At 40.9% G+C, this 16,277-nt stretch overlaps 3 protein-coding genes across 5 annotated transcripts; 2 read left to right on the top strand and 1 right to left on the bottom strand.

The window, feature by feature from the left end:
- Window positions 1–768: 768 nt before the first annotated feature.
- On the top strand, window positions 769–5,479 carry RB195_008818 (uncharacterized protein; the record flags this gene model as incomplete). 2 transcript variants are annotated; one of them, XM_064195513.1, is made up of 6 exons in its annotated part: window positions 769–809; window positions 867–948; window positions 2,613–2,705; window positions 4,242–4,340; window positions 4,391–4,505; window positions 5,346–5,479. In XM_064195513.1, the coding sequence occupies 6 exons, from the start codon at window positions 769–771 to the stop codon at window positions 5,477–5,479; spliced, it is 564 nt and encodes a 187-aa protein (XP_064046657.1). The 2 variants fall into 2 exon arrangements, with proteins under 2 accessions (XP_064046657.1, XP_064046658.1); XM_064195512.1 differs by having other exon boundaries at window positions 867–963.
- Window positions 5,480–8,630: 3,151 nt separating this feature from the next.
- RB195_008817 (uncharacterized protein) lies at window positions 8,631–8,887 on the bottom strand (the record flags this gene model as incomplete). The annotated part of the gene is made up of 2 exons (XM_064195511.1): window positions 8,631–8,798; window positions 8,855–8,887. 2 exons carry the CDS (start codon window positions 8,885–8,887, stop codon window positions 8,631–8,633), a joined length of 201 nt encoding a protein of 66 aa, XP_064046656.1.
- A 1,028-nt stretch (window positions 8,888–9,915) lies between these two features.
- On the top strand, window positions 9,916–16,264 carry RB195_008816 (uncharacterized protein; the record flags this gene model as incomplete). 2 transcript variants are annotated; one of them, XM_064195509.1, is made up of 8 exons in its annotated part: window positions 9,916–10,022; window positions 10,084–10,183; window positions 13,209–13,307; window positions 13,362–13,428; window positions 14,089–14,173; window positions 14,273–14,383; window positions 16,012–16,114; window positions 16,241–16,264. In XM_064195509.1, 8 exons carry the CDS (start codon window positions 9,916–9,918, stop codon window positions 16,262–16,264), a joined length of 696 nt encoding a protein of 231 aa, XP_064046654.1. The 2 variants fall into 2 exon arrangements, with proteins under 2 accessions (XP_064046654.1, XP_064046655.1); XM_064195510.1 differs by having other exon boundaries at window positions 16,172–16,264.
- Window positions 16,265–16,277: the final 13 nt, after the last annotated feature.

Genomic DNA, 16,277 nt, shown 5'->3' with positions numbered 1-16,277 from the left:
TGATGTGGGTCGACACGATTTGATGCGCTGCGGATGCGAACAAGGTGAGATCTTACTCATCTCTGCTGTCTGATGGCAGCAAACAAGGATGTGTAAGGGTTGTGAGTAAGCGCAAGAAACGATCAGTAGTGCACAAAGCACGATCGGAGATGAATCTCGGAGATGAAAACTGCTGATTACAGGGAGAGTCGACGCGATGCATAAAATGGCAATCAGAGCAGCGTCGAGGAGAGACCGAAGCACTCACACCCTCGAATGATATATTTGATATTCGTTGTCTAATATTGTGTTGATAATATGACAATAAACATCGAAGATTCATCTGTATCCGCAGTATAACTGGCAGTATTCACCGTCTATAGCGGGTTTATTCCGCTTTTATAACTTAATCATGCTGTGTGACTTACTTGGCAGAATTGGAATACCAAGAGGAACGAAGTCATTATGTCCACTGTTCCGAGGCAAATACGTTAGAAACAGATGCGATTTCCCTTTTTTACTTTCTTTTTATCTTCTAGGCAGTAAGCACGTTCAGGAAGTGTTCAATTGTTCTGTATCCCATAATTTAGCATGATGATGCTAGCAAACCACTGCAGGTGAATGGGACGATCATAGTGTTCAGTCGTCGTTGACCCTCCTAAGGGTACATCGTCTTGAAAATGGGATTGCAATCAGAGAATAAAGATTGTTTTCTGTATGCCTATGCATATAATAATAATATTACATCAACAGTTTTCAAAACACATCCAACATATAGTTTCATTTCTTATGTTGCTGATTCATCGATTAGTTGTGTTCATCAACCTTCTGTGAGTAGAGCTGAGTTGCATATGGTCACTTCTATTCATGTTATTCAACAAATTCAGAACCTCACTCACTTATGCGGTAATATGCTACAATGACAACGGAACAAATCTACCAAGGCTGTTTATGTCTCCACACCATGATGCGGGTTACACTCAAGTTTTTTTATGTTTCTGGTTTTGACATTGCGCCGAAATTCATATCCACGAGAAAATCAAGACCCAAAACAAAACCTCTAAGGGATAAAAGTGAGTGCAGAAATAGTTGGAAAGAAGGCGCTCTACTCGCTGTTCCTGTCGAACTGTGCTGTTGAGCGCAAAACGTCCACAGCGAACATCAACGGAAAACGTGGGAAAATACACTCTGGGCAGAAATAGAGAGAAGAGCCGTATTTTCATCGGACATGTAAATGTCGGCAAGTGAAATGCGGAGGAATTTTGCATCAAATAAGGACTATGCCCGAGTTATTGCGCAGTGACCCAGGTAAACTCAGACAAATACGTAACACAGATCCGTCGAGGTGACCTGCTTGCATCAGACAAGGGCTTCACCTAAGTTCTTCTGTTTGCCTTCTCGGTGGCTTAGATAGACATGATCACAGTTGAGAATGTACAAATATGTACAGCATAAAACTGCTTAAGTAGTACAAACCTCTGCTCACAAAAAAAGAGAAATCTAGTTCATAGCTCCGGTTATCCTGAACACAACGCTACTGTCACCATCTTTGATTCAAATGATATCGGTGTGTCGAGGTTCGAGATTTGTCAATCAAATACAGTGCTTCCAGAAGTCTTCGTTGTTCAGTTCTTTCTGTCTTCTACGTAGTATTTGGACGTAGTTTTCAACTATGGCAACTAAAGCCCGAAACCCCTGCTAGAAACCAAATTATCAGAAGACATAGATATAATTATTATCTATTATATTAATTATCAGACGACATAGATATAATTATTACAATGATTTTTATTAAGTAAGATTAACAACTAAATAAAAATAGGTACTTTATTATTCATTTTCGATTCGGTCTTCTTTTGCCTTGAAACACTGACGGAGACATTGTGGGAATTCATCGACGGTGCATCGCAGGTGGTCCGCATCGAGATTAAACTCTTTTCCTTCTATTGGCTTCCGTCAATCTTGGAGTCTTCTGAATTTTGTAGATCTCTGATGTTCAGCTTCTCCTTTTTGGACTTTCTTGGACGACAATTCGAACTGATCGTATCTATCGGATGTTTTCCATGTTTTCTCTCGTAACGGCTGTACGAGGCTGATCAGAATGAGCACGGATCAACAGTGCCTCCAGTAATTTTGAAAAATTTGATTGATCGATACACTGCTATAAGTGGAACTGCAAGTGTTCGGGCAATCTTCTTTGGCTTTATTCCGGAAGATGAAGGTCCGCAATTGAAGTGTGTGTTGATCACAATACAATATTTAGGCTATAAAGAGCAAATCATACAAAAAAAGTAGTTCTACATCATCTAAAAAACGCACAGAATAATTAAGAAAAAAATTACCAGCACTTTTCCGCACCCTGTACTCAGCTGTTGAATTGGAGAACCTCTACTATATTCGATATCTGTTTGAACTGTGAGAATCTAGTACTTTAGCTGAAAGTAATAATAAAAAAATGTGCATCAGTAGAATAAAAGTATGTCACAAAATTAAAAGATAGCCAATGAAGAATTTTTTTTTAAATGAAACAAAAATAAAAGTAATGAGCAAATACAAGTTCTGGTCACATGGGACTCCTTTTTCACCATTTCTTTAATGAATACATAGTGGTAGTGGGAATGCTGATAGTTTAGAAAAAAAAGTATGAGGCATGCATTATTGAATGTGGGCTTATACCGAAGACAAGACAAATAAAGAGTACACGACTATATGGAGGAACTCTGAAGGTAAAATTTTCATGATTTACTCTTTTAACTTTTCCCTTGTCAGATCACATTACGTATAGCTGAAAAATTTCATTTTCTAGCCTCATTTTACGCCGACAAACATCATAAGACATATCACCTATCATTCAGTATGTAATCTAAGCTGTCACTAGTTTTGAACAACGGTCCTTTAAAGGTATCACCCCACGAATCCGAGGTGGTACGGATTTCAGGTGGAGTATTCGTATACGGGATTCGGTCCATTTCGTCCTAATTGCCGTAAAAAAACGGCCCGGAAGATACGGGCGCTTCGAGCGTTCCGGCGCGCTATTTTCTACGACGAGTTCGACTGGAGCGCGCCAGCCTTGTGCACGCGCCCGCACCTTCCGGGCCGTTTTCTTTTACGGCGATTAGGAGCAAATGGACGAAATCACCCCCTTCTCCATAATCTACGATCGTGTATACGAATACTCCACCTGAAATCCGTATCACCGCAGATTCGTGGGGTGATATCTTTAAATTTGGCGCATTTACGACTGCGCGCTTTTTTTCTTTCGTTGTGGCTGGGACCAGAGCTTTATTTTTGATTTCTCGCCTAGGATCACCTCTGTGTCGTATTGTGCTAGTATTCTTATACTGGTTCTTTTTTTTTTCTTCTTTTTGGTAGTTCCTTCTCGTATAATAGCGCACAAATAGGAATATATCCGTAATTACGTATTGCCTAATACTCCTAAATGCGACACGACGTGCGACACAACTGTAGATCGTACTACTGCCAATGGGATAATGTGTTCTTTAGAGGCAGCATTCCACAAGTCTGACATTTTATGAATTTCTCATAGAAAGCTTCTATACAGGGTCGTCGATTGCGGAAAATCAGGTGGTTCCACTCATCTCTCTCTAATCGATGTAAAAAAAAGCCGTTTTACATCGATTAGAGAGAAAAAGCCGTCCGGAAGATGCCATTTTACGACCGCTTGCGTTGAAACGCGGGACCCTTGTGCTCGCGTCCCATCAACGAGAGAACCCTCGAGGATTGATAAGATCGCCTCGCCAGTGTATAGAAAATTAAACTAATGAAGAGACAGGTGAAGAAAACGGGACCTGCACATGGAGGCGCGTTCTAACGCGCCTCGTAGGAACTAAAGCGATCCCCGTGCCGTTTCACTCGATGATCACGGAGATATGAGCGGGACCACGTGGTTTTCCGCTATATACGACTCCGTATAGAGGCTTCCCATGAGTAATCCATGACACGTCAGATTCATGGTATACTGCCTTTAAGAAAACTTTATAAAACTACGATCAAATAGCAAATATTGAAAACTTCGCATGAAATGTCATAACGTTGTAACTGCAGACGAACCAAACCACGTGACGCTCGGTGTAGTGGACCTAGAGGTTGCGAGCGGAGTGGGGCCCTCGCTTGCTGCAATCGGACTGCAGTAAGCGAGGGTCCCAATTCGATCGCAGTCTTTAGCGGTTTCAGATCGTTTTGATTCGAATGTAGAGAGGATTCGATCAAATTACAACATTGCCCAACCTCTTCAATTTTAGGATGTTGGCTTCCGTATTTTCTACGATACCCGTTTGGAAGTGATACGAGCTCGTCACGGTTGCTACAAGGACTTATGTAACTCTGTGGATGAGCTAATGGTACAACGTTCACCGTTCATAAGCAATAACTACCACGGATAACTATTCAGAGATCTCTTCGAGAAGAAGGTCTTCGAAAAGACAAGCGATCGATTCTATCAAAAATTGTGTTATACGCTATGGAGAGAACAATCATTGCTAGTCAAAAAGAGAATCCAGAATTTGGTGGGAAATCTTTCCAGATATGGCAAAGACATTTCTCACAAAATTTCACTCAGGATAAAGGAACAATTCATTCACTTTGCTTCGTTGTACATAACCACTGGAAACAGAAATCTGGGGGAAAATATAAATTAAAGGCAACATACCACGAATCTGAGGTGGTGTGGATTTCAGGTGGAGTATCCATAAACGGGGTCGTAGATTATGGAGACGGGGTGGTTCCGCTCATCTGTCCCTGCATCACTGCAAACAACCGCCTCCAAGATGCTGTTTTGTGCGACGCCATCTATTGCAACGCTCCACCCCTTGCGCCGCCTCCGCCCTGCGATTGGTCGAAAATCATTTCGGACTGCCCCGATAGGCAGTAAGGGATGCGTGCAAGGGTGGCGCGCTGCAATAGAAGGCATCGTACAAAACAGCATTCAGGGGCCGGCTGCTTGCAGTGATTCAGGGAGAGATGAGCGGAACCACCCCAGTCTCCATAACCGTATACGGATACTCCACCTGAAATCCGTACCACCTCAGATTCTTGGAATGCTTTCTTTAAAGGAGCGGGGACCTCAACTGCTTTCTACTTTCTAGACTCTTTATCTACCCTTTTCCTTTTATAAAATTTAGCTTACATAGAGCTGCCATAGATACTCTAAAAATAATGCTACAGCTCTAAGGCGCTGAATTACTTAGTCGTTCACTTCTAGAATTAAGAAAGTGGTTGAGTATTCCTTAACCCCTCTCTCCACTTTACCTAAAGGTTCAGCTACGAAATAAACTCGACAACAGTCGAAGTTGAAAGAAATTACTCGTAGCGACAATAGTCCTTCTAATTTCTCGTGTTTTATTCAGATACACCGTTTGTCATCTGCGTAGTTGTGTCGTCTATGTTTGCTGTATTCGCGTTCTTCCACCTTATCGCTGTTCTATGTTGTGCTCCTAAAAAATCACCCGATAAAGGAAAAAAGGGAAGCACATCAAGTTGATATATCGTCTTAGCAACTACTACATATATTACAAAGAAAAAACATTGTACTCATACTGAACACAATTCTCAATGAAGAATATCAATTTTTCTGTTCATATTTCATAGCAAAAATACAGTCTACTGATTAAAGGCATCACCCCACGAATCTGAGGTGGTACGGATTTCAGGTGGAGTATTTGTATACGGGATAGTAGATTATGGAGAGAGGGTGATTCCGTCCATTTCTTCCTAATTGCCGTAAAAAACGGCCCGGAAGATACGGCTTCGGGCATTCTGGCGCACTATTTTGTACGAAAAGTTCGATTGGAGCGCGCCAGCCTTGTGTGGCGCCGCATCTTCCGGACCGTTTTTTACGGCGATTCGGAAGAAATGGACGGAATCACCCCCTCTTCATAATCTACTATCCCGTATACGAATACTCCACCTGAAATCCGTACCACCTCAGATTCGTGGATGCCTTTAGGAAACACAATTTTTCACATCACACATCAACATCATTATCTGAAAGCCCAGTAGTTAGGAGTTACAAAATTGTTGAAGATCGACATACATACTTCTCCGCATCAGTAGGAAGATTATGACGGGACCATGGATGAAAACGACATCAACTTGGTTTACGTTATCCGTCTATGTTATGGAACCGAAAACGTGCCACAAGCCTTGGAAGAAAATTTAATCGGTTTCAAGAACAAACACAATAAACACGAATAAATAATACAAATAATATAATAATAAATACACAATGCTGAAAATTAAGCTAACTTAATCGGTCCCAAATATGTTCCACCAGCTGAACGCATATGCTTCCTCGATTGAGACGGAGGAGAAGAAAGAAAGAAAGAAAGAAAGAGAAAGAAAGAAGCAGAGGAATGAAAAACATTACAGCATTCTCGTTCCGCTCGATCGCTTGTAGGGATTCGTCAAACATAGTTATACATACTGTACTGTTGTACATAGTTAAACAGAGTTATGTTATAGTTAACATATACACGAATTATACGTTATCAATTATTATTACTATTATTGTTATTAATTACATGTATAAAATACGCATATAATTATGAAATCATTCACAATTTTGTGTCAGTCAAACGATCTGCATTTTTGTTGGTACATTTGTATTGCAGGATTTATTTCCCTCCTTCACTCTATTAATAGAGAGTGTTAAAGGCCTAACCCTTAATCCTTAGTGAGTGTTTCAGTGCTTTTTAGATTTTTCACCAAATAAATGATCACAAAATATCGACTAACAGCCGTAAAAACCATAATATTTCTAGTCGTCGGCTCCAAAACGCCGTATAACTCGGTCGCTTTCATGTCGTTTCGATCCGACTATAATACGTAAAATTCGGATTCTGTGATCTCGTATGAAAATTAGGATATTACCATCAATAAGACTCACATTTGTTCCTGTCTGTTCGATAAAGCTTGTCTTTGAATTGCAGCATCTTTTCAAATAATACATGGTGCGCCATAATTGTAGCGAAAGCATATGCGCGGACAATTTGACCCTTGATCATTGGTTCTGCTTTTTTCTTGCGATTTTCTTGTTTTTATTATGTTAATTCGATCTCATATCTCACTCGAGCATGAAAAATGTCATTTTTAGTATGGTCGAGCGCTCCGGCCACCGCTCTTCAATCATTGTACTTCATCACCAAGGCTTTTCGGCGCGTGAGATTCATCACTGTTTTGGAGTAGATCAAAGTGTTACCTACAGATCCATTAGACGCTACGAGCACCTAGGAGCCGAATATAGTTGATCAGGACGAGGAAGATCTGCATCTGTGACCACTATCAGCAATGTCAGAAAGGCACCCGAAAGAACTCGCAGAGACCCGGGGCCCTCAGTCCACCGAATGTCACGAGAAATGGGTATCAACCAGACTTCCATGAGAAGAATCTGAGAACCTCGATGAGAATGCTCGTTTTACAAACCACCCTTGGACCTACCAGCAGGACCGAGCCCCTGCACACAAGGCAAGAATTGTGCAGAACGGGTGCACAGCCAACTTTCCCGACATTATTAGCTTTGACAAGTGACCAGTCAACTCTCTTATTTGAATTCGATGGACTACAGCGTCTGGTCGACTTTGGAAGGAAAGGCTTGTTAAAAATGTGGAGTATTTGAAGAAAGCCCTCCAGAAGGAATGGGACGAGCTCGACGTGCCATACTTTCGTGCTACAGTCGATGCTTTCCCGAAGCGCCTCAATGCCCGCATCGATGCCAACGGAATTATTTCCGAAGTTCAATGTTGTTTTTGGTTCACAATAGACCAATAAATATTGTTACATGGTTGCTTTCTCAAAATTGTTACATTTTCGCTCTAGACGATTTGAATAACTTTTCGCTATAATAATGGCGCACCCTCTCGTAAGGCGATTTCAGCTTTTTTTTTCTTGCAAAATGCTTGGTTTTATCAACGCGATGGTGACATAGTCGGATCAAAACGAAATTAAACTTGAAGCAGTTGCGTAAGAGGTTGCGTTCGGAGCGGTGCGGCATAGCGTAGCGAATAGGATCGAGAAAAGACCTTGCTAGTATCACACGCAATTCGTGATGGTCTCACGTCGATCTCAACCACTAGCTGAACCGCGTCGCTACGAGCGCAGCCGTTTACGCAACTACACGGAACTTCATGATGTTTTGACCCAACTATTATATATATATATATATAGTTATATATATATATATATATATATATATATATATATATATAAGGATAAAGTCACTGGCGTCTCAATCCACTCGGGATGCGCCAACGCGTTCTTACTGGAATTCGTAATCGTTGAGGTTTTGGAACGCGTGTTGGCCTATACAATGACTTGCGGGGGCCAGCCGATGATCAAGTCAGTCTTTTTATCCTCCCAGACAAGTCTAGTACCAATTTATCGACCCCGGAGGGATGAAAGGCTTGGCTTGCACTAGGGCGGTTTTGATCCCTCGACCGTGTGGCTGCAACGGACCTCTAACCGACTGCGCCACACCCGCCCGCATATATATATATATATATATATATATATATATATAATGAGTGATTTATAAACTTTAAACAAAACTATGTGTTTATGTGTGTGTAGCTATGTGTAGTAGCAGAAGTGCACCAAACAATGAATTTTAAAGATGGCAACCTCAACAAAGTTGATTTCTAGTGTTCTTTCCGGACAAGAAACATCACATGGTTGACTATTACTACTAATATCGGTTCCCAGTAGATCTCGTGCGGATTCCTCCCACAAAAGTTGTTGTTGACGTGCTGGATTGCATCGTTGGCAAGAAAGACCACACACAGAAGGCTCTTCCACACGTCTTCTCTCTGATTACATTAGAATTGAGCGTGATCACGGTCATATTCATCAACTATAACTTAACCTCGATCCTATTCGCTCTATTCAATCTTAACATCGTCAATTTCGTAATAAGATTATCTGAAAATTGATTTGGAAATCTTCACACATACGGACTGCGACGAGGATCCCGCGAAGAATATGAGACAAGCATGAGCATGTCAATAAACGCGCTGCAGCGCAATTCCACGTTCGAAACGATCTTTCCAGAAAGCGCGGGCATATCTCTCACGTGAATGTCTTGCCCGTCCCATTGTCCAATCACTTCGGCTAATTCAAAGTGGTAGTGTCCGCTTGTCGATGCTTGTTCGTCTAAGCAACGATGCTACTGGGTCCCATCCCTGTTTGCCCTTTTGCTTTGCCATTCCATGTCACATTTTAAACTTGTGACCCTCTTGTTCCTTTGTTATCCTTTGATATGTCTTAAAATTTCTTCTTATTGCTCACTTCCGCTAAAATACGAACCATGGTTGACCTGCTGGATAATTTAACTGCTTCCTCCATTTCATGTGGTTCCTTCCAGGATTAATTCTTTTTTTTTCTTACACGAGAGTGCTCGTTTAGCTGCTGGGTACTGATTTTCCGGGTAAATGGAGTTCTGAGATAATGTAGTGCTGCCCGATTCTCCAGAATCCTTCTTAGACATTGCTTCTTTGTTTTTCATATTTTTTTCATGGAAACCATAAGTTATCGGGAATTCTATACCAAATAGTCGAAAATTTAGCCTTCCTTTAATGTAGCCATTTCCAGGATTCTTTTTTTTTTCGTATGAGAGTGTTCGCCCGATTCTCTTCTTTAAACATTGTTTCTTTGTTTGTAAATATTTATTAAATATGGAAAGCGTAAGTCGTTATCGTAACTGGTATTCTAAATAAAGATGATCATCAGAGAAGAAACCATATGTAAAGAAACATCTAGAGAATCGAACAACAGGAGTAACCACATTTTCTCAAGAAGTGACCACATTTGCTCCTGATTTTCTTACCTTTTTCGATGTACACATTACGCACATTTAAATGCTTCGTTTCTTTTTGAAATATCCTTAAGGGAAAAAGCGAAATTATCGCATCTTACATGATTTCAGTCATGGATCAACATTTAATACTGCTGAAACAGTTTGTTGACAACGTCAGAAAAAATACGGACATCCTACATGAACCCTCACTAGGGTTCTTCCGTGAATTTCTGGAAGAGTAAGTGAAGTCATGTTTCAGCTTATGAGCAGATGTTTTGCAGCTATAATTTTGTGCTTAGGTTGGGTGCAAAAATCCCGCCAATGAAGTCCAAGACGGAGGGAACTAGCGGAACACCTCCTAAGACAGAAGCGAAAGAACCAGAACCTGAGCCGATGGAGGTATCTTTTCTCTCAACTAAGAGATTGTTTACTTTTTCTCGTACGGTATTGCGATTACACCCTTCGCGCTGTACTTCTCCCCCTAGCGTAAGGTTTGCCCGCCACAACGATAATCATGCGATCAGTTAGAGACTATTCTTAGCTGTTCCAGTTAACGAAAAACAGGTTCAATCACAAAAAAGTCGTGAGCGTTACGAGGAAATTCCGATATTTTCCACATCTATACAGCTCTTCGCACATGTGCTCTATTCAAATTTAAAATTCCAGAATTCTAGAACGGATTTTACTAGCATCACCCTTGGGTTTGTTAAGTTTTCTTTGCGCTGGTATGTTCTTCCTCCTAAAGTTATCATAGCATTCATTATTACTGTATTTTCTGAGAACGATTATTGGTGAAAAAAGACAATTCTGGGTGTTCTAAGGAAGACAAACCTCGAGCAGTTTTGTAATGAACGCTCTCTACTCCTTTTTTTTAAAAATTCTGTTTTGAGGTATTTCTGCAAAATATATTCTTGAAGGTAAGCTAGCGTGAAAAGTTTGTAATAGAGCTAGGTTTCAATTTGAATTGACTGCTGGTAAGATAGTTGAAACATCTCAAACTGTTGAGAATTCTTTCTGGCACCTTCGTTGAAGCAGCAACCAAGACGATCGAGTCCTCGGAACATTTTAATCTACGGAACCCATGTTAGCCGACATGGTGACGGCAGACCTTTAGAAACTTGTGGTGGCGCAGGAAAGGAAATGAGGATAAAGCACGTCGAACACTCAACGTCAGACAATGTCCCCGTAGGTACTTCCATGCTACCATCATCCGCGCCTAACTCTGGCGTCCAGATATTGACTGAATCAGGCACTTACTCGAGTATTCCGTGGCGTTACAATGTTCTGGAAACAGAATACTCAAGTGTTTCTCATGTGAGGCTCCCTAAATATACTTTTATGGGGCTTTTTCAATCTACTCGTACATAGTGTAAGACTGTTAAGAAGAAACACCGTTACCGATTCGTCTACCGGGAAAAACGATAAGAGATGCAGCGGCTGATTGTTGTCATTAACGCGCTCCGACTATCTCGCTTCACTTTTGGACGGATGAGAAGGGTTCGGCTCCTTCCTATCGTAAATATGATTGCTGTGTTGAATTACCGATTGAGGGATTGTCCAATCCGAATTTATGAGGGTAATGTGAAACATGTGCACAATATGGAATATTCCTCTTTTTTCCTTTTTGAAAGTTGTCCATATGCATAGCTGAAAGCTTAGATGAAGAGATGATAAACACAACGAGTTTTGCATGCGACGAATACTTTTGCTGTCTTGCTGCAAGAAATGAAATGTTGAGTATGAGGTTGTTGTTGGCACAGATTTGTTTGTCAATGGGCTTATTCAATTTCTTTCACTGCAGCAAACTAAAATGACTCAACTTTTCTTGGCATAGAGTGAGTGAATGGTGCAAGCACTGTTAAAGACGTGTTCTTTTTTTTTCTTTCAGAGCTGTGAGGAATCATGTTCCTCGTTTCTTTCGTAGTGTAGTCAAGTCAGAAGGACCTGATGCTAGATGCAGTTGCGTACGCGACCGCTCTTGAAGGGATGCGGTGGAGCTAGCGCTTGGGATCGAGCTGGGCAGCGACGAGTGATGCTAACAAAGGAGCTCCTCGATCCCAACTTTCACCACGCCACTTCAAGATTATACTTGCGCAACTACGCCAAGCTTCAATTCCTTTTGACGCGACTGTAATTAGAATTCAAAATCGAACTTACATGCTGTTCGATTTTGAAAGCAGCATACTAAGAATTTGATGTGGTGAAGGAATCTGGAGTTGGGGTTGCAGATTGCGGGAATCCGCTCATCTCTCCCTGATCGTCGCAAAAAACGGCGTGGAAGACGTCTTTTTTAGGTTCAGTTGCAACGCGCCACCCTTGCAAGTCCCAGCATCTAAGTGTGATCGGTCGAAGATCAGTGAATTCTTCTCACTAGCCTATTCAAGTAAAAGCAATAAATAGGCTGCCGAAGGGGTCAGAATGTGCACAGAGAGGAGCGTTGTAGCGTACCTCGTAATGACCAAGTAGTTCCCACGCCGTTCCTTACGACGATCAGGGAGAGATGAGCAGAACCACTCCCGATCCCGCATTCTACAACCCCTTTTCTAGCTTTTCCCGCCAATTTCCTCACTATGTTAGAGCTGTGGTACGCTGCAGTTCTTTAAGTTCAAATTACTGGGGAGTTTGCAACAGTCATGTGATATATGAGCTTCGCTAGAGCCAACTCGGAACATCTTTAGCTAAAAGCCCATGAATCAGAGGTAGAACGTAGCAAAAGTATGCGTGCGGACACTCATCTCTTCGTTTGGGCAGAGCTGTGTTCAAGGATGACAAGCCGCAGCCGCGGCTTGTCATCCTTGAACACAGCTCTGCCCAAACCTTCTTGGTCTACAGCAAGAGCTTGTACAATATCCATCATCCATTCGTCGCTGTTTCATAGCCTGGGAGACTTGGGGTCTCGCGTGAACTGCCTATAGATGTCCGAGTGACTCATGTACCTCAGGTCGACGATGCCTGACAGCTCAGGGCAACAGAACGGAGAGTTGCTACCAAATATTCTCAACTCCTTCTAGGTATCTGACTTATTTCGGTTGGGCTTCGGCTGTGTATTGGACAACAGTACCTTTTTGCAATATCTGCGTAATTTCCGCCATGCAAGTGTGCAAGTTATACAGTTCGCACATGCCTAGAGCTTATACTCAAATATCTCATTGCATTTAGTATAAGCAGGGCCACCGCGAGCAGCTAGCAACCAGTCTCGTATACTCGCTCTCCCTACTCCCCCCCACCTTATCCTTTACACCAACAAACATCACAGGAAAAACGTGACTCCAGATAAATTTCTGGCTCTGCGTCAATTAGTCGCACCACTACTTCCAAACATTAGTATAAGTAAGGTCTTGTTCTGTATCTAGAACGATATTGCTTTCTGGCATTGTGCTTTTTTGTGTGTAAACGAACAAACCAATGGAACTTTTAATTTCAGGAAGAACCACCAATTCCATTCCCATCTGACATTGACAACTCCGGAGTGATTGAGGAAGATCGTGGGGATCCGCTCCCGATGGGTGATCCGAACAAAGAGGTATCACGCTACTGAGTCTCTACTGAGATTGGTTTTCTTATGTTACTTTTTCAGGCCACCGATGAGGAGATTGAGAGGGCCAATGAGGAGAGGGACAAAGCTATGGCTGCCTTTTCTGAAGGTTTGCCTACTTCTGTTGCTAATGACAAATTGGAATCAATGTACTTCGTTTCAGTTCTTGTTTTTTTTTAGTATAGAGGGTGAATTTCCCTTTTTCGTTTTAATCGGAATTGCTGAGAAATATCCCATGTATAGTCGTTACTAAAGCAATTTTACCAAGTATCTTCTCAAAGGGAACTTTGGAAAGATTTTTGACATATGTATTACTTACCGCGGCACGTGGGAGAGTAGTAATTGCTTACATCAGCGGATTATTTTAGTACGCTGTTTGGTAATTTGTATACTACTTTATCCTCTCCTATTCTGGAAGGCTTTACGGAAGCAAATTTTGGGAATTCTGTCAGTGACAATTTGTTATGGATTTAAGTCATTTTCCAGATCTGATTGGCCAGAATTTGCAAAAAGATGTTATTGCTCTGATTAACTTTGTCATTTGGATAACCAATCAAATAAATTATCGAAGTAATTTCATCAAAATAGTTCATTTCGCGAGTCAATCACACTATAAAGAAGAATAGAGGCGAATCGCTGAAGGAACTATTTTGAGCAGCTAAGGATGCTCCCTTTCTTATATAATTGTGAACAGCTAAGCTTATAAATATTTGTTTCTACATTATTCGTATTAGCGGAGATTTCTTTTGAGAGAATTCTGTAATTTCAGGCAACTTCGAAGACGCCGTTAAGCACTTCACGGATGCGATTGAACTGAACCCGGGATCAGCTATACTGCATGCCAAGAGAGCAAAGTAAGTGTTTTTTTTTTGTATTTCTTTTCATCTGCTACATTTCACATCTTTGGGGTGACATTTTTCCTCTATTATTTGTATTAAGTTCGTTTGATTAAGTGTACTCCTGAAGTTGAAGCGTCCACGTGCAGCCATTGCCGACTGCGATAAGGCAATCTCTATCAACCCTGATTCAGCGCAGGGCTACAAGTTTAGAGGAAGAGCATACCGGTGAGTATATCAGTGTACATTTGCACCCTTCTTTCATATAGTTTCTGTTGTTATTTCACTTTTGAATACAACTTTCTTTTCAGTGATTTCATTTCATTCATTGATAGCGTTTGTTAATCATATCAACTTTACCCTGTTTGAGTTTTTTTTCTCAGATGTTTTCCCTTCATACACAAAATACATGGAAGTTTTTGTTAGCATTTGTCATTGAATCCCTTGCTTTTTCGTGCTTTCGGAGGTTGGAGTGCTGCTACCTGATGGTAAAACACGAAAACTGCTTTCTGATGTAACCAGTACTTGTATAATGTGAATGTCTGTTTCATTTCGCAAAGTATATGGAGAGCTGCGCTGCCAACAGCCAAGAACTTGAATGGTGATTCCAGTTTCTAACGCACTACAAATCATTCGCCAGTTCTACTATTTTGGAGAAAAGCTCACAGAAGAAAAATTGAGTGGACCATGATTTCCAAATATTCGTCGATATCGATTATGTAACATGTGGTTGTTGTGGAGTATTTTCTAAGCTTAACCATAGAAAGTATACAAGAAAGCGCTCTTCTTTAACTTCGGTCACGACATTCGCTTTCACCAGTCATTAATGTAAGCGTAATGTTGAAGAAGAGCACCACTACAAGTCCCACTGTCCATTATTGCTCCATTGGTTCGAGTGCTGTCATTTACGCCACTCAACTCCAGAAATTCGCAGAAATTTTTCGGGAAATTGGCTGGGGCGATCTACAGCGCACTTTTTTTCGACTACCCAGCCACCAAAGAAAACACACTAGAAAAGATCACAAAGAATACATATAAGAATATCGAAGAGTTGGACTGGAAATACAGTACCCCTGCCACCATACTCTACTCATTTAACCGTCCGGATTACTACCTGCAAAGGGCTTACTTAGCAAAAGAAAACGTTCGCAACGTTTGAGGATAGTGGTCGAGCGGTCCCTGAATAGGTGGACCACTCTAGAATTACAATGGTGATAATATTGTTGATACATATTTATATAAATGGATGTTTTTCCGTACTCATTGTTTGACGAATAATTCCTCAAATTTCTCCCCCTCCCCAGTCTAATATGTATATCGAATTTTGGCGTGATATTTTGATAATCTCGGTGACTAGTGTTGTAAACACTACTGTCCAAAAACAGCTCATAATTTTAAGAATAGGAAACGATAACGAAGTCAGCGTTTAAAGATAAATCTCCTAAGAATGGAAGTTTTTTAAAACTTTCATTGGAATGGAAACAACTTGTTATATAGATCTCCATATTCATTCAAGCGTTCGATTAATTAGTGTTGCCTTAATCAGGACTTTTCGAAATGTACTTATTATTTCTTTTTTTTTACTCCACCTTGATTATGTCAACGGTAAATTTGTTGTACTTATAATGCCATTGTCACTAAGAAATTTATCACTACTTTTATACAAAACACTTCCTGTCGGAAATCTGTTGCTCCTACTTTATTATTTGAGCGTTTTCGGAGCTTGTATGAGAATATTATGGTTCTTCGTATAATATATCTTAAAATTTCCACCAGATTTTCCCACTTTATCTTCCCTCTAGATAGTACACTATTACCTCATAGTTTTTTTCCTATTGCAATTCAACTGTGTTTAGTCTCCTTGGTAAATGGGTTGAAGCGCATTCTGATCTCGCAACAGCTTGCAAATTGGACTACGATGACGTTGCCAACGAATGGCTCAAAGAAGTCGAACCTAATGTAAGTTTTACTCAGCTTTCAAATCGTCACAATACACGTGCAATACAAGTCTTGAAGCGAAACGTTTATTTCTGCATGAGCAAAAATTCTATAAATTATGCGAAGCAGAAACACATTTCCTGCCAGGTCGGTGGAAAAGTGATTCACTAGTCGACTAGGCATT

This window comes from Necator americanus, chromosome III, assembly GCF_031761385.1.
Source record: "Necator americanus strain Aroian chromosome III, whole genome shotgun sequence".
Taxonomy (NCBI): domain Eukaryota; kingdom Metazoa; phylum Nematoda; class Chromadorea; order Rhabditida; family Ancylostomatidae; genus Necator; species Necator americanus.
This window is presented reverse-complemented; position numbering and strand designations above follow the sequence as displayed.